A 23,235-nucleotide genomic window follows, 5' to 3' on the forward strand; every position below is an offset into this window, starting at 1 on the left:
ATTGGAAAAGAGTGGAGTGCAAATTTTAATGTTTGTTTTTGTTGCTTCAATTGTTGCCTTATTTTGATTGTTTGCATTGCAAATGAAGTAAAATAAAACCTGAAGTAAAGTAAAATAAAACACAAATCAAAAAGGAAAAATGATTCTCATCATTTTTAGCATGATATTGGAGAATCTTCTTCTGGAAATTCTCATAAAAAAACTGCCCTGCAAACAAATTAGAAGGGATGTAAAAAAATCATCATAAAAGCAGAAAATAATGATTGAAAATATCATGAAGTGAAAAATTTTAGGAAGAATGACCAATCAGTGCATATCAGAATTTTATAACCCCATAATACAGGGGGAATGCATTCTAACTGTAAATTGATGCCGAATTCACGGATAGGATGTGATTTATAGGGAGAAAGGGCTAGTAATAGGGGGGGGGGGGGCTGGAATTCAGAATTCTGCATCAGGCCTTTCCGTACTTCTCCGAAAATTTTACTGAGAGGCAAAGGCAGCCGGCATTCTTACCTCAGGCTTTGTTTATTTGTAGTGCATTTTCATTCTGCACTGGTGCAAATGAATTGAATCCAAATTGTGGTATAATTTTGCTACACGTTTTACTTTGTTCGATTTCTTAAATTCTTATTGTGCAGACAAAGTAAAATAAAATAAACCCCAAAGCAAAAATAATCAAAGTTTGCAAAAAGAAACAAACAATGATACATTGCTGATTGAAACTACTGTCCCGTTTCCCGTGTTCTTAAGATTCAGTTTGAAAGATGTACAAATACAATTATATAAAATGTAAAACGTTATATTTTGTATTATTTTATATGTATTTATACTTTACCTCTGCACTTAAAGGTAACTTATCAACACTACTTTTTTTTCGTTATCTTTTATATTTTTGTGATAATTCTTGTTTTATTATAAAGTTGGTAATTAGTATAAATTTGGGACCTTTAATTCCCGTATGAACCCGAGTTCCCATCTGCACCCACAAAGGAGCGTCGCACAATGCCCCCCACAGCACATCCCCATCTTCTATTCGAAACATTTCTCGATAGCAAGTACTAAAGATGACGAGACACTGAAGGGTATTGTGGGGCGTCCCCTAATGGGGCGCAGATGTGAACTCGGTGAAGCCGTGACTGAAGGCCGAAGCGGTTTCCTTGGCACAAGTGCACAACTTGAAGCGATCGGTTGCGTGCTTCTTGAAGCATCTGTAATTGATCGGACGGTTTCAGTTCATCAGTTCCGTACACCTTGCTGATGATTCCCCTCGATCGCCTATTATTTGGACACGTGTCCAACAAAAGAATCAAGAGATGTTCATCGTGGCATCGTGCACGGTGGTGCTTCTCTTGGTTGGTACCTGGTAGAGTCAAATTTTTCTGGGTCCATCTATATCCGTCATCCATTTGTTTTTAGCAAGGTTATCCTCCTCACCTTTGGTGGGCCAGGGCCACACAGGTCCCCACCCGACGTCCTTATCTCTTTATCATGCTGATGACATCAAAAGTCCGCAACAAGAGAAGTCAAACCAGTTCATGGGCCCACGCGATTGAAACAATCGCAACCATCTGATCAAAGGAGTTCAGTCCATCTCAGTGGGCGCAAGTTATATCAGGCGGGAGAGCAGGTTAGTAATTTCGTTTGGGATGAGAAAAAGGGCGGGGAATTTATGACCGGAAAATTATACGGCCGGTACAAAACCACAGACGCATCTCACGAAAGCCGAAAGGCAAAAAGCCCCACTCCTCGTTACTGAAAAGAAAGCAAACATTAAAAAAAAAGAGAAAGAAAATATTAACGCCATTTTTTAATTTCCCAATATGCCCTTTCTCAGGTCTTCAAAACCCATCTCTCTCCACCTCCTTCCTCTCGCTCCTCTCCCTTGTGTGTCTCTCCATGGAGCAGCAGAAGCACCAAGAACAACAGCAGAAGCTCCCCAAGAGGAAAGGGCAGAAGCGCAAGCTGGAGGAAGAAATCGAAGAAGAACGAGAGATCTCTCTCATCTCTCCCGACGCTCACCAGGCGTTGGCGGCCGAGGTGAGTGCGCAGGTTAATATCCTTAACACCACCTTCTCTTGGAAGGAAGCCGATCGAGCCGCCGCTAAGCGTGCCACTCACATCCTCGCTGAGCTCGCCAAGAATGGTAATTTAGACACAGACAGACCACATCGATGTTCCATTTTATTTTTTTTTTCTCTTTCATTTTCATCGTCTCCATTAGTTTTGCGACGATTTGTTTGTTTTTGATTTCTGTGCGTCGTCGTTTCTTTCTTTCTTTCTTTTTTGGGTAATCCAGAAATTCAATTTAAGTGAAACAAGGGCAAAGCCCAGGACACGAACATCCAAGACTGAAAGACAGAGCAACAGAAACAGAAAAGAAAGGAAAAAAAAAGACTCAAACCCAAACTGAAGGGCACACAGATTTAACCACCTAACACTAGAGCAGAAAACCAAAAAGGAAAAAAAAAAGACTCAAACCAGCTGCTTGTAGAAAAACCCAACTTGGCCAGGTTATGAGCTGCCGAATTAGCCTCTCGAGGGATCCAGCTGAAACTAGCTGAGATTTCTTCAGTCAACTTCAGAATGTCATCTCTGAGAAAAAGGATATCTTGGTGGCAGAAATTACTCGGATCAGTTATGAGCTTGATCAAATGCAGACAGTCAAGCTCAATCAAAACATTGGGCATCCCTTTCTTTTTTATCCAATTTAGTGATTCAAAAAGAGCGAGAGCCTCTGCAACAAGGGGAGAGGAAGCTTCAAAACAGCCAAACCCAGCCCACCAGAAAATACCTCCACTATCTCTCGCAATGACGACAAAAGAGCCCTTATTAGGAGAAAAAAAACCAGCATTCATATTGATCTTCATAGTTACACAAATAGGGTTTATGCACTCTTTTTATCATTGGATATCTTGTTTACCCAAGAATTAAGGTTTTCTCTGTTGATCTGTTGGATTTCTGCAGAGGAAGTTGTGAATGTTATTGTCGATGGTGGTGCGGTCCCGGCTCTGGTGAAGCATCTTCAGTCGCCACCACATTCGACAGAAGGTGACGCAGGTCCGAAGCCGTTCGAACACGAGGTGGAGAAGGGGAGTGCTTTCGCTCTTGGCTTCCTCGCTGTGAAGGTTATATACTACATGCCTCTCTTGTGTCTTTTACTTAATCAGTTTGTTCTTGTTCTAAGTTCTTTCTTTCTTCGACATCTGATTTGTGTGGGATCTGCGTACCCCTATTTGTGTAAGTATGATTTAATGTCTTAGGAAAATCTTTGATTACACTTTCCTGTTCAATTGTTTACTAGACTAGCAGAACTTCTGGTGAAGAATTTGTTGAACTTCCAAACTTTAGTTATGTTCTGGAATGCTACAGTGTACAAATTACAGAATAATAATGAACTTAGTATGTAACATCACTATAGACGTACTAATATTAAGGGTGAAACATAAAACCCTTCCCTGAGTTCTGATTCTAACAATAACCTCCTTCACTAATTATAAAAAAAACCTCCCTTCACTTTTCAAAGATATATACAAAGGCCTCCCTTTTCCACTTTGACAAAAACGGCTTACGAGAAGCATTCTTTTTTAAATGCCACTTTTGCCCAAAGATTGAATTACCTTGAAAAATAAAATTTTCAATATAGTACTTTAATTTTTTAAAGAAATTTCCAATATACTTCAACCTCATTGAGCGAATGCCAGCCAAAATTTGTGGTAAACTTAAATCTCCACAGGAACTTCAATGAGAAATGCTTATAATAGATTTTCCTATATTCTTATAATATTCTAATGTCTTCTTCCAAACGAAGATTCCTGTCTAAGATGGCAAGAAATGGAGACGAAGAAAGTTTGCAGAGAGCTTCTGCATTGTCAGTCAAGATTAGGTTAAGAGTGGACATTTTTTAGTCATTTGCATATGCCTCAAACATTTTGACTACAATCTGCACTTTGTCAATGTTCTTTTTGCTGTTGGATCCAGTGTTTTAAAAGGCGTGGGAGGCGTATGCCTGGAGGCGCGCCTCCAGGTGAGGCGCTCCCAAAACGCCCTGAGGCGTATGCCGGAGGTGCTGTTACCTTTGAGGCATACACCTCAGGTACAAGAGGCATATGCCTCATGTGCTTTTTTCATGAGGTGTGCTAGAGGCGTATGCCTCATGTGCCTCATGCACATCTTATATAAAAAGACAGAAAAAAAAAGAAAAAAGAAAAGGAAAGGAAAGGACGGGAAAAGAAAGGGAAAGCAAAAGAAAGAGAAGAAAAAAAGAGAAAAGGAAAGAAAAGAAAAGGAAAGGGAAGGGAAGAAAGGACAAGGGGAAAGAAAGTGGTTTGCCCCTACCCCTTCGACAAGACCCCCCCCTTCAACTAATGTTATACATCTTTATTCTTCTTAATATAAACAATTTTTATTAAAAATAAAGAAAAACTGAGATCCCCCCTTCCTCTTCCTAATCCCCCTTCTCTTAAGGAGGCTTATGCTTCCTTGTGTTCGGGAGGCTTATGCCTCTTGTGTTCTGAACTATGCCTCACACCTCTAGGTAGTGGAATGCCTCGCGCCACACCTCCGCGTTTTAAAACATTACTTAGATCCAATGTTTTATTCACTGTCTTATTCACCTCCCGCGTCACACACATCATACACTATCTTTCTTTCTTTTTTCAGTTTACAATGAAAACCGCCATTGTCTTTTTAAGCCATTTCATTATTCTTTGCTGCTTGGATATATGGCTGCCACTAAAGATATTGTAAAATACTTCACGGCCACCCTAGATCCATCTGTCTCCTCTTTCTAATCTCTTTCAGTCAACTTAGATGGCTTCCTGGGTATGTATTAGATGGAAAAAGCTCCAACAGATGTGTGAGAGTTGTGAATTGGCAAAGCAACAAAGTTAATCATGGGCATCTGTTTTTAAGCTATCTCATTTTTCAGTTAACTTTTTCCAGCATCTGATCGCCTGTTTATCCTTCTTGGTGGGAATGTTGAGAACCCGGAAGAAGGAAGTTTGAGATGGGTCCAATCCAATATTTCTAGGAGGCACAACGACATCAATTGGAGCAATCAGACCAACATGGATACGAGCTCCAACCTTGTATTTAGCCACTTTCTCAAACACTTCCTTCAAATCTCCCTTCGTGAAAATAAGACCCCATTTCCCACCAACAAGGGGATGAGGTTCAAAAATGCTTTGTTCTCAGTCTTCTTGGCGTGAAGCCGGATCGACCTATTTATCATAGTATTCTACGGAAGTACGGATGTTTTACAGCTGATTTGGTCCAACATTGCCTGATGAAGTTTCTACAGAGGTTCTACATCTTTCGGTATTGAGGTTGAAGTAATATTGAGATTTTATTTAAGGTAATTTAATAAATCAAAGGTGCATCCCAACAAAGTTAACCATAGGCATAAGTGCCATTTTAAAAATTAAATGCGGCATGTCAACGTTTTCTGTCAGAAAAAGTAAGAGAAGGGAGCTCTTTACATATTTCTTTCAAAAGTGAAGGGAGGTTTTTATTAAAATCAAAATCCAGGGAAGGTTTATACGATTGTCATAAAAGTCAGGGGAGGTTTTTATATTTTACCCTAATAAAAATAAGATACTGTGACGAGCGGTTGAACCACTAAGTGAATTCAGAATCTGCACAAGTGATTAGGCTTAAATGATTTTTTGAGTTCATTTTCTTTGTAAACTGCAATTCATACTCAAAACCGGCAGTTGTGAGGTGCTAGTTCATTCATCCTAAAATATATGTGATACTTTTATTATATCAAGTATAAAGTTGAAAATTAACATATATAATGGCTAATTTAGTAAAATTGTCTTGGTATGGTTTTTTATTAATGAATTGTCTTAGGTGGCATTTGGTAGCACCAAATCAACCACCGAATGCTGAAAAAGTTGATTTCTCAGCACCTGGTGGTCGTTCAGTTGCATCCCCGAATCAACCATCTGAACGTTGAAATTGCCTCTGAAGTTTCCAGTGCTCAAGCTACCTTTGATGCGCTCAGGGGCAGCAGATGATCACCTTTCTATGCCAAGTATGTCCCTTCAAAAGTTTTTATATTCCCATAAATGCCCCACACTCATAAAGCCTCAATCACCAAATCTAGACCTGTTTTCCATCTTCTCCTTGTTTGACGGCACATTGGTGGTCTCAAGCTCTACAACTTCACTATGTTTGGTGGTCCGACAAGATTAATCACCTAAAACGAACCCATCTTTAAAAGTACATTATTGTATTTGTATTTTTTTTTATTTTCTTTTCAAAATTTTCTTCCTAATAGATGTCTTCACCGTGTTTATGCATTTGACAAGTAATTGGGGAAGGTTACCATTTTCGTTTTTGGGTTTGAGTGCATACGAGTCATCTCTTGAGCTTTAAAATCTATTTCCATGTTAAAAGAGTGGGGGATATATAATAGATTATATAATTTGTTTTTATATAATAGTCGCACAGATAATTATATGATATTTTTAATCTGTTTATAGATTTTTATATTATTTTTAATATTTTTATATGATATTTTTAACTATATTTTTAATTTTTTATTAATATTATTTTTTATTTTTTATTGATTTTTAAAATTGTTTATATTTTATAGTATTTTTTATTATGTTATAATATTTACTATAATAGCATAGTATTTTAATCATTTTAATTTATTGTTATTTAAATAATAATTTGAGGGATAAATGTGTAAAATTTACATTTTTCAGACGTCACAACATTCAGATTACCGAACAACTCGACTACATTAAGATATCTGCAAAATCAGAAAAGTAAAATTTTCACTGAATGCTTTTAGAGGTTTTTCAGAGGTTTTTTTTTTTTGTGTTTTTCAAACTTCAGATTTACCAAACACCACCTTAGTGTGGTAGCCAAGAATTACATACAGAAAAAAAGATAACTAACAATTAATGACAAAAATAATTAGCCAATTTCAATGGCTTCTCAATTGGAAGCCCAGGGCCTTAAGGTGCAGGGGTATCTTAAGGGATTACTATGGAAACATCATTCTAAGCTATTCATTTTGGGCGGTAGAATGGATTTCTTTGAGATATAAGCTGTTGTCACTTTTACAAGGACTTAAACTGACCTGTTCCTATGGTTGGTCTGATATTCAGGTGGAGGGTGAGTGTTAATTGGTGTTTGGATGGCTGACCAGATCTTCATAGGCCCCTTGGCTCCTTTGACACTTTATTAGAGGATACAAGGCTCTGGTATCTAAGTTGAATGGTTCATTTAGATGGTTGCCTAGATTTGTCGATGAGCAAGTTGATGCTCTAGCTGGGATGGGATCCTAAGGTCTGTTCTCTTTGGAGGGTTCCGGGCCCTAGGGCTGATTTCTGCATTACTCCTTGTTTCTGCTTTCTATGTTTTTATTCTGTTGTTTGTACTGGTCTCCCTTGATCTGTTCTTCAAGGGTGTTTTACCATTGAAATTATGAATAAATCCTTTTGTTGGCTTAGTTATAAAGAAAAGAAATAGTATACTCATTATGTGTATTTATTGTTTAGTCATTTGTAAGAAGAGATTCTTCTAAATTTGGAATAGAATTTAATAAAGAATGTTATGTTTCTCAAACTTTTGTTTCTTTTGTTTGACCTTACAAATTCAAAAGGTGATTGATTGGGCACAACCCATTGGTCATTGTTGATAAACTGAGCATATCCCTGTTTAATTAAATATTCTGCTTTCCAATACTCTTACATTTTTCTGTTCCACTTTACAAATTCAAAAGAGGACTGATTTGGGCAAATCCTGTTATTTTAAGCCGCCAAGCACATCCTTATTGAAATTAGGATGTAACCCCTCTAATGATAGCAAGGAACACATTGGGCTGTATTCGTCTTTTATAAATTTTAGTTTTTAAATAATGATTAGGGTTGTCAACGGGCTCTTAAAATCTGAGACCTGACCCAACATCTGATCCATTTACTCAGATTTGGATGTTAAAACCTGCGTCTGTTTGGTAATTGGATTTGACCCCATCTGATCTGATAAAAATCCAAGCTATATGTAATATAATAATGTATTATATTAGATGGATATTATATAATATTCTATATTTATATACATTTTTGTATATGTATATGTTATGTTTTTTTGTAAATTTTCTTTATTTTAATGTTAATTCAGCAGAGTCATATCAAATCCAGATCCAATCTGAAACCTGAAATATTCAATTTTGATAGGATTTGGGTTTGAAATTTCAATAATTGGATCTGAATCGAATGTAGCTGAGTCCCACCGAATTACAGCCCAATTAATGATGATTAGGGGTGTCAGGTGTGCCCTCTTCATCAAAGTTGGAATGCTGTTGCTTTGTATAACAAATGCATATAGCATCCATGCCATATGAATCAATGAAAAAGCATCCATGGATGCTTTTTCATTGATTCATATGGCATACTGTGGTTAATTACAGCAATCAATGAGTCACATTGGACCATGTTGGAGCCTCACAATATTCTAGATGTTGGAGAAATTGATCAAAATTCCCAGTATTGGAGATGTATGCGTGTGTACTATGTTCATTTATTACACATAATGTTAGCATTCCTTTCATAAATATGGGATTATGCCCACATCACTCAACCTGAAAAAAATAGGAAAAGAGTTTGAAATTTTTGGTATTATTCCTTTTTTCTAATTTTTATATGGTCAAAATAGATTACTGGGTGTTCAACAACAAAAAAAGCAAAATTACATTGCTTCTGCTGATGTGGCAGTTGTTTTTATTTTCAAAGACAAAACCAACCATGTTATCAAACACATCCTTAATTTTCTATTTATTGTACAAAGTTTGCACTTTTTTTGTGAATATTCTCCAAAATATTGATGGTTTGTTGGACACTGTGGGAAGGACAACGTGGAGAGGACTAAGGGCTGCAGTATGTTGGACACTGTGGGAAGAAAGAAACTCTAGGAAATTCTCAGAAACTCAGAGAGGAGCAGCAGATCTGAGGGCTTTCATACATATTAGGGCGGTATAGTGGCTGAAATCTTTGGAAATATTCACAGATTACACTGTGGATGACATGTTGAGGAAGTGGGGTGAAATTGCAAATTGCACGCAGACCAAGTCAGTAACGAGTGTGGCTTGGACCCCTCCACCTAGTGGATTCTTGAAATTAAACTTTGATGGATGTAGTAGGGGAAACCCGGGACAATCGGGGATCGGGGGTGTTTTTAGGGATGAAAATGGGGTCATTTCTGCTATGTTCTCAGGTCCAATTGGAGTGGGTGACTCCCTTAGAGCTGAGATCTTTGCAGTTACGGAAGGAGTCCAGAAAGCTAATGAATTGAACATCAAGAAACTCATAATTGAAGGGGATTCAGAGGTGGTGTAGGGTGGCTGATTAAAGATCAAAATGATTTATGGTAGTACAATAATGAGAAGAGGAAATTCAAGTGGTTGGTGCGGGAGATGGAAGTTAAGACATGCTGGATTAAAAGATCGGCTAATTCCCTAGCTGACGGTTTAGCTAAACAAGGGGCAGAAAGGGATTCATTGTTTTGGGCTAATCTGTAACGTTAGTGTCTTTTTCTTTTTCTTTTTTCCTTTCTTGAATCTCTTTGTGACTCTTGGAAGATAAGTGTGTTTGTCTTCCACTTGTAAATTTTCTACTGATGAATTAATGAAAGTGTTATTGATAAAAAAAAAATATTGATGGTTTGGATGCTCTGGTGGTGCATTGCCAATGTTTGATATATGTTCTAGACTTCTTTTGACAGATACTCTAGGACTGCTTAAATGGGAAATTGTGGGTAGGGATTGCAAAATTTGTTTCTAATGTTACCCACGTTCTTGTTATTTCTCCTTTTAACAGCCTGAGCACCAACAGCTCATAGTTGATGCTGGTGCTTTGTCTCATCTTGTGGACCTGTTAAAGAGGTACAGGGATGGTTCTAGCTCTCGAGCAGTCAACAGTGTTATTCGCAGGGCTGCTGATGCAATCACTAACCTTGCTCATGAAAATAGCAGCATTAAAACCCGTGTCAGGTCTACTTGCTTGCTTATTTCTTTTGCCTCATGTTTTGAGTTTAACAATTATATCTATTTTTCATACTTTAGAATGTGTTATCAGAATTGAAGGGGGAATTCCACCTCTTGTTGAGCTTCTTGAGTTTACGGATACAAAGGTGCAAAGAGCGGCAGCTGGAGCACTACGAACCCTGGCATTTAAAAATGATGAGAACAAGAATCAGGTAGTTTTCAGTTAAAAAAAAAGAAAGTTCTCTGAGAAAGATCCGCTATGCAGTTATTTTGATGTCAATAGTTCTGTACTCTTTCAGATTGTAGAGTGCAATGCTCTTCCAACCCTGATTCTAATGCTTCGGTCTGAGGATGCTGCTATACATTATGAGGCGGTAGGTTCTTATCTGACACTTTGTGGTTAGCTAATAAATCTGGTATTTATACTTCATATCACATGATTGCATCTTAGCACTTGTTGACTTTTCATGTATCTATCAGGTTGGTGTCATTGGAAATTTGGTGCACTCATCCCCAAACATAAAGAAGGAGGTTCTCCTTGCTGGAGCTTTACAACCTGTTATTGGATTACTCAGGTATCACCAAGATTTGGACTCCTATAAATAATCATCCTTGCAACTCTTTTTTCTCTCTCCCTTTTGTTTAAGTGAAAACTTTGTTCTGATGTTTTTTGATGTTTAACTATTTTGACATTGAAAATAGACATTAGTTTTTGGGCATATTGAAAGTCAATATGTTGAATTTCAGTTCGTGCTGTTCGGAGAGCCAAAGAGAGGCAGCTTTATTACTTGGGCAATTTGCTGCAACAGATTCAGATTGCAAGGTTGGTTTCCAGTGGCCTCTTTTATTCTTTTTGAATTGAAGTGAGGAACTTGTCCTGGGATTCCTAGGCTATGTTTGGTTTAACTCTCATTCTTTCTCATTCTTACCCAAGATGGAATTCTAAAATGGACAAGAATGGGGAAAATGGGCAGAATGAGAAAATATTGCTATGAACCAAATACTTTTTTCCAAAAAAAAAAATGAATTCTTTTCAGATTGTAAGTGCCTTATGTTTCTCATTTTCATTCTTCAAAAAAAAAAAAAAACTTTGTGCTGGTGGTCATAAACTGCCAGCCCAAGTCTCCAAAACCATTGGCATAGATGTTTATTGGCGGATGGCCAGCAGTCAATGTCTGTCGGCATAATAAGTTTCCACTTTCCACGACAATCCGCTAGAAAACATCTATGGCAGTGGTTTTGTAGATCTAGGTCAGCTGTTTATGACTGCCGACATAGAGTTTCTTAAAGAATGAAAATGAGCAAGATGGGGCATGATTATTTTTTATGTTGCAGGCTTCCTCAATATTTGTGCTATGGGCTGATTTTTCATTCTGAAATGAATGAGGATCATGGCAAGAATTTTGTAACAAACACTCTAATGATATTCATTCTTGCCCATTCTTGCCTAGATTGAGCAAGAATTAAAAGAATGAGGCCCAGGGCAGAAAACCAAACATGGCCCTAATTTCCCATGTTAAAAATGCCTCCCCCCCCCCAAAAAAAAAAGTTCCCTTTTTTGTCTTGATTCTGTCCACCTTTAAAGCATTAATATCATTTTGTATGTTATTTTCTCAAAATCTATGTTCTTGCAGGTTCACATTGTACAAAGGGGTGCTGTTCGTCCTTTAATTGAGATGCTTCAGTCCCCTGATATACAGCTTAGGGAAATGTCAGCCTTTGCACTGGGGAGGTTGGCACAGGTTATTTACTTCTCTAGTATTCTTGGATCTATTCTAATCAGGTGATTGTAGCTAGAATTTGAAAGTTGTTTGTTTGTTTTTTTTTTTTTTTTCTCTTTAAATTTTGCATCAGTCATATCGGTGAATGATTTCATTTTTAAGGCATGATTATTCATACTTTTTTTGAGGAAAGATCATTCCCATATTAATTTATTGTTGAATTCTTGGCATCGTATCTAAAATTTGGGTTGTGATACTGGTTTACCCCTTCAAAATGATTTTAAAACTTGGAACATGGGAACCTGTTTATATCTTTCTAGTATCTTGGTTCCTCAGTTCCTGGTACATTGTCATGAAGGATGATGATTGCTTAGTATACTTATAAAAATGAAGAATAATCAATGTTACTTTTTATTCTGTTGTCTACCATCTTTCTGTGACATCAATAGATAATGTTGTCTGACATGTTTACATATTGATATCATGATATTGAATAGGTCTCATTGGAGCTGGTAGCTATTTGACTTGAAGTCTACATGTTTCCACATGAAAAAAAGTATGCATTAACAAACATGCAGCCTGTTACCAACTAGATAATGGAAACTGGAAAGAAAACAGATTTTTATTCTGGATATTTATTTGAGTATAAGGGCATGGAGATGTCTAAGTTGAATCATTTACTTTTGCTTGGACATCTTGATCAGTTAAATATGGCTTTTCTCATCTCATTATTTTCCGATGCATGCTCATGCAATTTGTGGTTTCATGTCCAGAAGAACTTACTCCTTGTCAAAGGTCTTGTTACTGCATTTTGATTATAAGCTGTCAAAAGTGGATTAAATGAAATGTAGTATATATGGATGATACTTTTAACGCATGGGAAGGATAGTAAAATGTCAATGTAATGGTGTTACTTTATTTTATGCATGGGAAGGATCAGTTTCCATTGGCTCTTTTTGTTACATTTATACAGTTTCTTTTTGTTACCAGAAAAGAGAAAAATATTTAGGGATTGGGGGGTGTTAAATTTCCTTTTGTGTTTTGTGATATACTCCTGAAGATTCTATGTTAATGTTTGTGCATCCGTTCTTGCATATTTTATTGCCTTGGTTTTTGTGCATATCAGTGTATCCTATTTCTTTTTTCAACAAAATTAATGCATGCTCTCTTGTTATTTACCTTTTAAAACTTTTTTTTTTGTCAGCAAGTTTATCTTTTAAATCTTGTAATTGCGATTTATGCTTATTCAATCTCGTACTTTTTTGATAGGTTTTTTGTTGGTTTAGTGGCACTAAGGTCAAGTTTGGGAGTGCTTATTTTAAAAATAAGTGCTTAAGAACAAGTGTTTATTCAAATAAGCACTTATTTACATTTGGCACCTAGCTTTTTCAAGTGCTTATTTTAAAAGATAAGCTCTTATTTCATATGGGGCATTTGGTTGTCTTTTTATCCAATAAGCACCTATTTTTTCAAAAAGACAACCTTAGCCCATTCTCATCTCTGACCTCCCTGTTTTGCCACCAAACCAGAAGATTGAAAAAATGCTATTCATCGCCTTGTTCATTGGAGAACCAGCGGTGGCAAACAGAGCTCCCCAACCCACAGTGCTGGCAATCCCCTTCTATTTCTCTCTTCCTGTATCCTCTCTCTCTCTCTCTCTCTCTCTCTCTCTCCTGGATCCCTCTCTTCCACTTCCATCTTGTTTCCCCACTCTCCTGTTTTCTTCTTAACACCGCCGAACTGCCTACCTTCACCGATCACTATGCCCCTGTTTCAGCATCTTCCTTCATTGGCACATCACCTGTTCAGCCTGCGGCATCGTTTTATATACCAGCACCGGCATCTTCTCCTTGTAATCCTGTGAGAGGCACACCTCTATTTTGTATCATCTCTGAGAGCTGCAGACAAAGACCAATTGTTGTCTTCTCCACCCCGGCTCCGAACTCGTCGTAGCAATCCCATCAGTGATGCTGAACAGAGGAGGGCTTCACTATTTCATTGTCTCTGCACTTAGAACCAGTGGCTCTCCCCTGTTGCTTGTTAATTTCTATAACCGGCAGGAATCTAAGGTTGTGACCGCTTCTGGTGTTTGCCAATGTGACTAGCTTCAAGAGAATACAAATTCCCATTGTTCCCATTATTGGAAGCTCGATTTCACCTGTGTCAGCTCATACTAGATGGCTTTCCAGCAACAGTGGTTCCCTGTTCTTCTTTCATCAGATTGGTTATCCTCCACGGGGGAAGGTTAGCAACTCCGGCCTGAGCAACACTTCTTGGCTTGCTGAAACCTGATTTCATTCAAGTGAAGGATGCCCTGCTTTCTCCCTTAGATCTTTCATTGCTGTAGAGTGCCAGCTCCAAGTCAAACCTCTCGGCAACCATCTTACCATTGCCATGTTGAATATTCGTAGGTAATCATGTAGAACCAACTGGGTTACAAATCCTAGGTTCGGTTCTGATTGTTCTGTGGAAAAAGTTCCGCCGCTGGTTGGAGAAGACAGTAGAGAAGAAAGGATTGATTGGACAAACCCTACTTTTTTACATCTGAAGGGCATAAATGGAATTTCAAAAAACTAAGTGGGTAAAATTTTGAAAGAAAAAACTTGAATTAAAAAAAGCTGGAATTTTGGGCTTCTCCAATAAGCACTTATTTTGGGCTTATTTCCCAAACACCAATAAGTGCTTAATGGTGTGGTCCCGGCCTAAAATAAGTGTTTATTTGAATAAGCACTTATTTTTTAAGCACTCCCAAACTTGTCCTAAACACATTATTGGTTGATTCTAGTTATGGGTCCTTGAGTTTGATTTATGCTCCATGGATGTATATTTCCAGCTTTTTGTATTCTTAATGCATCTTGTCTATGATGTTTTGTTTGATAAATAGCTTCACACGTCAGGAAAAAGGAAGCTTTATGATTTTGATCAGTAACTGTAAAATAAGATTTAAGTAATAAAGGAAAATCCCAACTCTCCAAGGATTTTCAAAAGATGAGATTAAAGAGAGATGCACAACCTGAAGAATGACATACTCCTTTTAAAATGGAATTAACTACTCAATTACCTCAGAGCCCGGCATCCACCATTCCAACTGTTCTTTTGTTACCCCTGCCCTTGCTAAAGAGCTGGCAAGGCCATTGGCAGTAGGGGTGATTGGGTAACCCACTTTGAAGAATTTTAAATACATTGGGCTTGGGCCCAGCATATAGTGCCTGTTTTCTACTCATAGATTGGTTTTCTTTTTCTTAATAGTTGTACTTTTGGCAAGCTTATTTGGTTTGTCCATAGTAAATCTTTGTTTTGTCTGGGTAGTGGGTAGTATCGTAGTACTTCTAGCCACTTCAAGTTAGTCAATTGTACAGTTCCTTCTAGTTGGTATGTATGCTTGGCACTGAATTATAGTTGGTGCATGCATTTCTCTGTTTTTTCCAGGATACACACAATCAAGCTGGTATAGCTCATAATGGTGGTCTTGTTCCATTGCTGAAGCTTCTAGACTCAAGGAATGGATCTCTGCAACATAATGCTGCTTTTGCTCTTTATGGCCTTGCAGACAATGAGGTATGGTTTGTCAAATCTTTTCAAGTGTATATCATTGTGCATGATTGCAATCCTTCATTTACTTATCTAAGATTTTATTATAAACTTAATAGAACTCTTAGAACCTAAACCTTTTCCTTCATGTAGGACAATGTTTCTGATTTTATCAAGGTTGGAGGTGTTCAAAAGCTGCAAGATGGAGAGTTTATTGTCCAAGTATGAATTTTCTTTAATTATTAATTAAAGAAATAAAATAAGTAGCTGGTATTTCTTAGAGTTTAAGCGGTATAGCATTGGGTTTGATTTTGTTAATGATCAGAAATATCATTAGCAATTTGGTAAATTTATGCAACTTGGATGTTGTAATGTACTTGCAGGCTACCAAAGATTGTATAGCAAAGACTTTGAAAAGATTAGAGGAGAAGATCCACGGACGAGTTAGTTTTCTCTCTGCTTCTCCTTCCCCCTTTTCTCTTTCTACCCCATTATACTTACAAAATGATTTTCTTGTGATAGGTATTGAACCATCTATTATATCTGATGCGCGTGGGAGAAAAGGTTTTTCAGAGACGAGTTGCTTTATCTCTTGCTCATCTTTGTTCCTCTGATGATCAAAGAACAATATTCATTGATAATAATGGTATGACCTTGTTTTCAAGACAATTCTGCTGCTTCATTTCTTTGTTTCAGAAATGCTTATACCATTTTTAACTGCATTTGAGTTTGTCTAAGCCATGTTAAATGGATGTAGGTTTGGAGTTGCTTTTGGAGCTTCTTGGGTCTACAAGCCCAAAGCAACAACAAGATAGTTCGGTGGCCCTCTACAAGTTAGCCAAAAAAGCTGCAACTCTCTGCCCTATGGATGCAGCTCCTCCATCTCCAACACCACAGGCATGATTCCTTTTTGGCTATCTTGGTTCTTCAAGAGATAACCCCCTTTACCCCAAGCCTTTTGTGGAGAAATGATTTAGTCAAAGATTTATCAATTATGACTTCAGGATGCAATGCATTCAAAATTTCCGATTCTAACTTGATCTAGTTGGCCTTGAGCAAATTATTACTATATAATTTGGATAATGTAGTGCTCAATTATAACAAAAAGGATAATGTAGTGTACATACATATACATTGGAATTTTTGTATTTTTAGGGCTTCAGAATGGGTGACTAGGCTTAAAATTTTTAACGTGTAGCCCCTTAATAATTGGACATATTGGTATACCAAAATATATGCTTATTGATGAAAAAAAACATATGCTTTAGTTTTTTTTTTTTCCTTATTGAATTAAGGAATTAAAGCGGTCATTTTCCAACTTAAGGAATTAAGGTGGTCAGTTCTGGCTATATTTTTCATATCCTAGAAAGAAAAGGACAAGGACCATTTTCCTTTAGTTATCCTTATCCCCAAGTTAAAAAAAAAAGAATTACAAAGTTTTATAGTCTCTATTTCTTTGTTCACTTATTAAAGCCAAACTTAGACATGCATATTAATGATTCGAGAAAAAATACTAAAATAAGAGACATGCATAACACAACTGCTAGGTTGCATAAGCCATAGGTCTATACATACTCAATTTCATCATTCAAAAATCAAGAATGAAATAATTCAATTTTCACGTTGCATATTGAGACATTCAAATAAATTTTATACACAATGTAAGAAATTAAAGTCTAAACCAAATAACCTATATAAAAAACAAAAATGAAAGGAATTCATTGTATGCATGGAGCAGTCAAGGCCCACCAGTACTACTCAACTACCAAATTCAGAATTAACACAATAACAAATAATATAAATTGTAATTAGGTCTTCCTCAACTACCAAACCCATATAATAAAGTAAAAAAAGAGGGTGCCAAGAAGAAGTGGGACAGAACCCCTATTTTGGCATCAAAGACTGAGGGGAAAGAAGAAGATGAATTGCATTAGAAACATAAGGGGAAAAAATAAAACTGGGGCAGAAACCCTGTTTGGTGTCAAAATTAGAGGTGGAGCCCCTGTTTTGGCATCAGAAACAGAAGGTGGAAGAAAGAAAAAAGGGGCGGAGGCCCTGTTTTGGTTTCAGTATCAGAGGAAGAATGGGGCAGAGCACATATTTTGTGTCCAAAACATACCAGAAGAGGGGTTTTGCTCGCAGACCAGCAGACCGGCAATCAAAAACAATTGAAAAAAATAGGAAAACATACCTTTCATGCAGACCAACTTTGGAGTTTTTCATGCATGGAAAGGGTTTTTCTCCCACAATAAACCTTTTTGTTTGATTGACACTTGAGTCTAGTAGTGTTATTTAAGTTTTATATTTGAAAATGACATAAATACCCTTTATATGCATGAAAATTTAACATGAGGACTAAATGGTCTATTTTCTCTCAAAATCAATGTTAAAGATTAATAATTTGATTCTCATATAAATCACAATTCACAATTCAAATTAATGATTCATATACAAGCCATACGATTTTTGTGAAAAACGATTTATCTATGCAATTCATATCATTCTATAGACGATTCAATATCAATCATACGATTTGAATTGCAAGTCATACGATTTAAAAAACATTGATTGCTAGTAATATACTTTATCTCAGTAGCTTAAATTAGGAAATCCCCATTGCCATTTTACCCTGTAGCATTCAGTGGTAATGAAACATAAAATTAATGATATATATAATGGACAGTATGGAAAAAACTTAGTGGGAACCGTTGCCAGTTTACTCTTATTCTTCATGTTGACACCCCTGCATTTTCCACTCCTTTGGTGGTGGGTTATGATCGCTTGCCAGGATATGGAACTAAAAAAATCCTAGGTTCATTTGTATCAGTGTTTCTGGAAAAAAAAATTTACTATGTTATTGGTAGAAAACTAGGGGATTGGATGAGATTAACTGATTAGGTGAAGATGCTAGTTTTCTAAACTGTATGGTCTTTTGTGTTGAGCAAATCCATCACTGAATGCTGCTTCTTATAAGTGCCCTTAGGCATTGTTAGTTTGGTAACAACCTAGATTATTGGTCTACCCAACCATATTTGCTTGGAGAGATGGGCATTATACCTGAATAGGATACATGGAAGCACTAGTATGTTGCTGTTTCATTTCCTCTACGGTGGTTGGAAAACTGGGACATGTCTGGCAGCTTTATGGTTGGTCACCTTAGGGAGATTTTATTTTCTGTTTTCTTCCAAATGATAATAATTGCACCTCAGCTAGTTTAGCGCTTCTTGATAAATGTCTGTTTTCATACTTCTTTCATTTAGTCTAAAACTTTGTGCTTTATTCTGTGGTTTAAGTATGACTTGTAGGTTTATTTTCTTTCATTTTAAGCTTTGGTTTTTGAAATGTCATCACTGTCCATCATTGTTTTCTTTTATTTTGGTTTATTTTACTTGCTCTTTCATAAAAAAACCTTTTTCCAATCTGAATATTGGGTGCCTAAGACTACAAGTAATTCTTGTTGCAGGTCTATTTGGGTGAGCAATATGTAAATAATGCTACACTTTCCGATGTCACCTTTCTAGTTGAAGGTTAATCATTCTTTGCCTGGATAAGTTCAATTCTTTTTTGTATTTAATTTTTGTTTGTGTGTGTGATACCGTGATTCCATATCTTGTGTGTTTAAGATGAAGCTCAAAATGTGTTATTTCAAGGAATAAAAGGTCTTAGATTTTCCATTTTTGTAATGAAGGTAGTTATGGATGCTAAACTGTTTTCTGTCCGTTTCTTCTCAGGGAGACGGTTTTATGCTCACAGAATTGCTCTACTTGCTTCTTCGGATGCATTCCGTGCAATGTTTGATGGTGGCTATAGGGTGAGAAATTGAGAATGGTTAACCTTAGAAGCTCTCTCTCTCTCTCTCTTTTCTTTTTTTAGTATATACTTAATACTCCGTCTCTTGCTTCAAATGTGTATTTCTGTGGAACTTAAGTTGGTACATGTGGATGGCTTGTTCTAGAAGGCAAACTTACATCTGTGGCCTGCAGGAGAAGGATGCAAGAGATATAGAGATCCCTAATATACGATGGGATGTTTTTGAATTGATGATGAGGTTGGTTGTTTTATCTCATGTTTCCCCTGCTTTTTTGGACACTTGTAGTAAGTAATGTTTGATGTAATCTTCTGTTTCTATTTCGTAATGGGGGGTGGGGTAATAAACAGATTTATATACACGGGATCAGTGGATGTTACATTAGACATTGCACAGGATCTCCTTAGAGCTGCAGATCAGTATCTCCTGGAGGGACTCAAGCGTCTATGTGAGTATTCAATTGCACAGGTAAGTCAGAAAATCTTGGTAGTTTCTCTATTGATAGTTTTTACCAAATTTCTATCCTCAAAAAAGGCTTAGTTTTCAGTTTTGACTTTATTTTTCTGTATTTTCTTTAGTTAAGGTTAGATTTCTGTATGACCTCTTTTCTTGTTTTTCCTCACTTCTGATTCAGGATGTATCTTTGGAGAATGTTTCAAGCATGTATGAACTTTCAGAGGCTTTTCATGCTATGTCATTAAGGCATACATGCATCTTGTTTATTTTGGAGCAGTTTGATAAATTGAGTGCTAGGCCAGGGTACGTTCATTATACCTCTCTCTCAACCATGTGATGAATGCCATCCAGTGTTCAGATCTCATCTGGTCACTGGTTTAACTGGTGATTGAATTGTTCAGTCCATAAAAATTGTCAAAAACTGGGAATGGGAAAGCTGAATTGGTCACCATCTCACTGGTTTGATTATTCAATCTGGTTTGGGTCTGACAGTACTGAAATCACCCGAGATGAGCTGCAACTATAACAATTTTGCATCTTTTGTTGAGTAGTTTTTTCAAAATTTTAAAACCTTTCAAAATTTTTAGTAGACATGACCAGTGATTAAAGTTAATCTGGTCAAGCAGAACACAATGGCCTTGAACTCATAATATGATTTTTGACATAATGGCAGCCATGAGGTTGCAAGTTCAATCCTAGCTTCTCCTTGGAAGGATAATTTGGTTATTTTTATGGTGAGTACTAAATGAGAAGAAGCCGGGGAACATTATAATGATCCGTCACGAAGGGGCAATATACTAGTAATTATTCTACAAGGATGTTCAAATACCTTAAACATGACTTTAATTTTCATCAGGAAGTTACATTTAATAAATAAAGAAATATAGAGAACCTCAGTGTGGCATCTTTTCTTGCCTTCATAACAAGGGAGAAGTTGAGGAAGATACTACCCAGAATTAGAGTGGGAGGGGAGAAATGGAGGGGTGCATATGGAGTTTGTGTGATGAGAGTGGCACTCAGGCTAAAAGGAAACTTTTATAAAATAGCTATTAAGCAAGTAATGTCATATGGAGCAGGGCGTTGGGCAGTCGATAATTAACTTGTCCAAAAGAAATGAGATGGTAGAGATGTGGGTGTTGAGATAGATTAATAGTAAAACTAGAAAAGATAGGATTATAAATGAGTTTATTTATGGGGGCATATGAGTGTAACCCTGATAGGTAATGAACTGAGGGAATGGGCTAAGATGGTTTTGTTACTACAAGTAATATCTACAAAACTGCCAAGTGATATGTTGCAAATTTGAAGATCTAGAAGTAGTGGCTGACCAAAATGGGCACATGTCCAAGTAGTCAAAAATGGTTTGAGGGCTCATAATTTAACAAAAGACACGACACTAAGCAGATCGGAATGATAGAATTGATGCATGTAACCAATCTCATATAGTTGGGCCAAATCTTTTATTGAATTGAGGGAATTGGGGAAAAATAGTGTCACCTTTTTTGATGCTTTGTTCGAGTAGTCTAAAATATGGCCAGGCTCTCCAGTCAATTCATTTGGAGAAATTTTAGTGGCCTCTGCATCTTTGATACGATTCTATTTTTGACACTGAATCGAAGCATATGCAGACTTGGGGAGTGGAACCCCGGTCAATCCTATACCTATGCGTCTCCTTTCTGATGCAGGATTTGCCACATCATTTGTTCACATGGTAGTAGGTTAGCTGTGTAGAAAAGGAGCCCAAAGGTGCCATTTGGTAACCTTTTCCATTATAACATTACCGAATACCAGCAAACAACTGAATAGTGAAAGTCTTGACACTAGCTGAGTTCATGATCGAATTATAATTTTATGATGTGTACACAGTTCATATAAAAGTGAAACACGTATAAAAAATTAAGAGTCAATAATTGTTATTATACTTCCATTTTTTTTTTCATAATAAGTTCAAACTCTGTAATAGAACCATGTTTTTCATGCTCGTGGTTTGGACGGCTTCTAGTCTCTCAAGATATTTCTTACCGTAGTGATGGATTTATTGGTGGGTAAACTGGCAGGTATTCTGAACTGATACAGCGCATAATTCCAGAGATCCGCAACTACTTCTCCAGAGCACTTACCGAGACTAACCAACAACATAACATCCGAGTAGAGGTTCATTGCTGACCAATGTCAACTAACAAGGCAGAGATGGATGCTGAAGATTGTACAGTGGAGAATCTTTTCGTTGTCTTCAATGGAATTATTGTGTGGAGCAAAATGTTGACAGAATGTAGTGCACCGTCTCTTTGATTCAGAGTGCCTTCCCCTGTTAACATTTTTCTGTAGTTTTATTATCAAGTGTGCTCATGCCCTTGGCCTTGGGGGTTGGGGAAACGGATATCGCTTGGGATAATTGGTAAATGAGTGGCGGCATTTGAGAAGTGCTCTCGTTTGAATCACTTTCCAGATTGGATTACAATCTCGTTTGACCTCCTATAAAGAGTTTCAGTTATCCAGTTATGACCTCCTATTCATTTTTCATTCATTGGTTAAGTTTTACAAGGTGTACAAGCCATTAAAGACTTAAACTTGGAAATTAAAATTCAACTGTTTGTGTTGCTTTATCAATGGATCAAAGTGTTCTTGTTTAATTGTGCTGTTCATGCATTATACATTTTTCCCTCCTATAGGAGAAAACAAAGGAATTATACTTGCCAACTTGGTCTCGTAAGTTGTGAGGTTTTTGTTTATGGTAAAAACAAATGAATTACAGCTGACACTAACCAAACCAATAACAACGACGACACCTAAGAGTGAAGACAAGACTAAACAGAAAAACAGAGCACTAAAAAGTAAAAGAGAAAATTATACTCTTACCCGATTCAACATTAAGGCAATTTTGCTATTGATGATGCGTAATCTGGAAGATGACCTGGACCTTAGTCGTGTAGCGAGTTGGACCAAGCTACAAGACAAAGGATTAGAGAACTCGGGGTGGTTAACCCGACAAGGTCGCTTCGATGCTTAAGTCAGTACTGGGTTGTGCGAGCTAAAAGTTTGTATACTAGAGAGCTTGGATGTAAATAACCGTGTGTATCCCTTCGTGTCATTGGGGTTGGTGCCCTAATATAGGTTTTGTTCGGGGAGGGTTTTACGCACCACATCCGAGATTTTTGGGAAGTTGCTTAACCGGTCAGATATACTCGGAGGTAATCGCCACACACATTGGCCATCCTCTCGGAACACTCGGTATGTGGGCCAACTTTCGAGAAACTTGGGAGTGTCGGGATATGCATACCGAATTTGTTGGCGAGCACAACTCACAGGTTGCCTCTTGGACCTCAGTCAGGTTGGTAAGCCCTCGAGGGAGGTCGTTCCTCACGTCGAGGTCACATCGGCCAGTGACGAGATGCTACAGGTCGGCCCTAGACGAGGTGCTCCTAGCGGGCCTAAGTTGTGGTCGAAGTCGCTAGGTTGGCGGTAAAGGCAAGTTGCCAGGTGGGGGCGAAGACGAACTACGATTTGGGACTCCAAATTATCACCTAGGTGGCGTCTGGGTGTCGTCCAACTGTTTAGGGATGTCATGTGTCACAATCTCATTAGAGGACCAAATATGCCCTCATCAGGTATATGCTTTTTACTGTGTCCAACATGAGTTGAGAGTCCCATGTTGGAAACAACAAGATAAGCCTTCAATGATATGACATGGGATTTTATAATTTGAAATATAAAACTGA

General features: G+C 37.3%; 1 protein-coding gene across 1 annotated transcript; it reads left to right on the forward strand.

The window, feature by feature from the left end:
* The first annotated feature begins 1,848 nt into the window (after positions 1–1,848).
* LOC148879286 (ARM REPEAT PROTEIN INTERACTING WITH ABF2-like) lies at positions 1,849–22,149 on the forward strand. The gene is made up of 19 exons (XM_088960790.1): positions 1,849–2,146; positions 2,968–3,128; positions 9,834–10,006; positions 10,092–10,212; positions 10,300–10,374; positions 10,481–10,575; positions 10,748–10,823; positions 11,635–11,742; positions 15,151–15,279; positions 15,406–15,474; positions 15,636–15,695; positions 15,775–15,898; positions 16,010–16,149; positions 18,716–18,779; positions 18,984–19,063; positions 19,236–19,300; positions 19,411–19,528; positions 19,695–19,819; positions 21,574–22,149. Exons 1-19 carry the CDS (start codon positions 1,900–1,902, stop codon positions 21,680–21,682), a joined length of 2,139 nt encoding a protein of 712 aa, XP_088816916.1. The 5' UTR covers positions 1,849–1,899; the 3' UTR covers positions 21,683–22,149.
* Positions 22,150–23,235: the final 1,086 nt, after the last annotated feature.

Source organism: Nelumbo lutea, chromosome 1 (genome assembly GCF_056320005.1).
Source record: "Nelumbo lutea isolate HS-2025 chromosome 1, American lotus-T2T, whole genome shotgun sequence".
Classification (NCBI taxonomy): Eukaryota; Viridiplantae; Streptophyta; class Magnoliopsida; order Proteales; family Nelumbonaceae; genus Nelumbo; species Nelumbo lutea.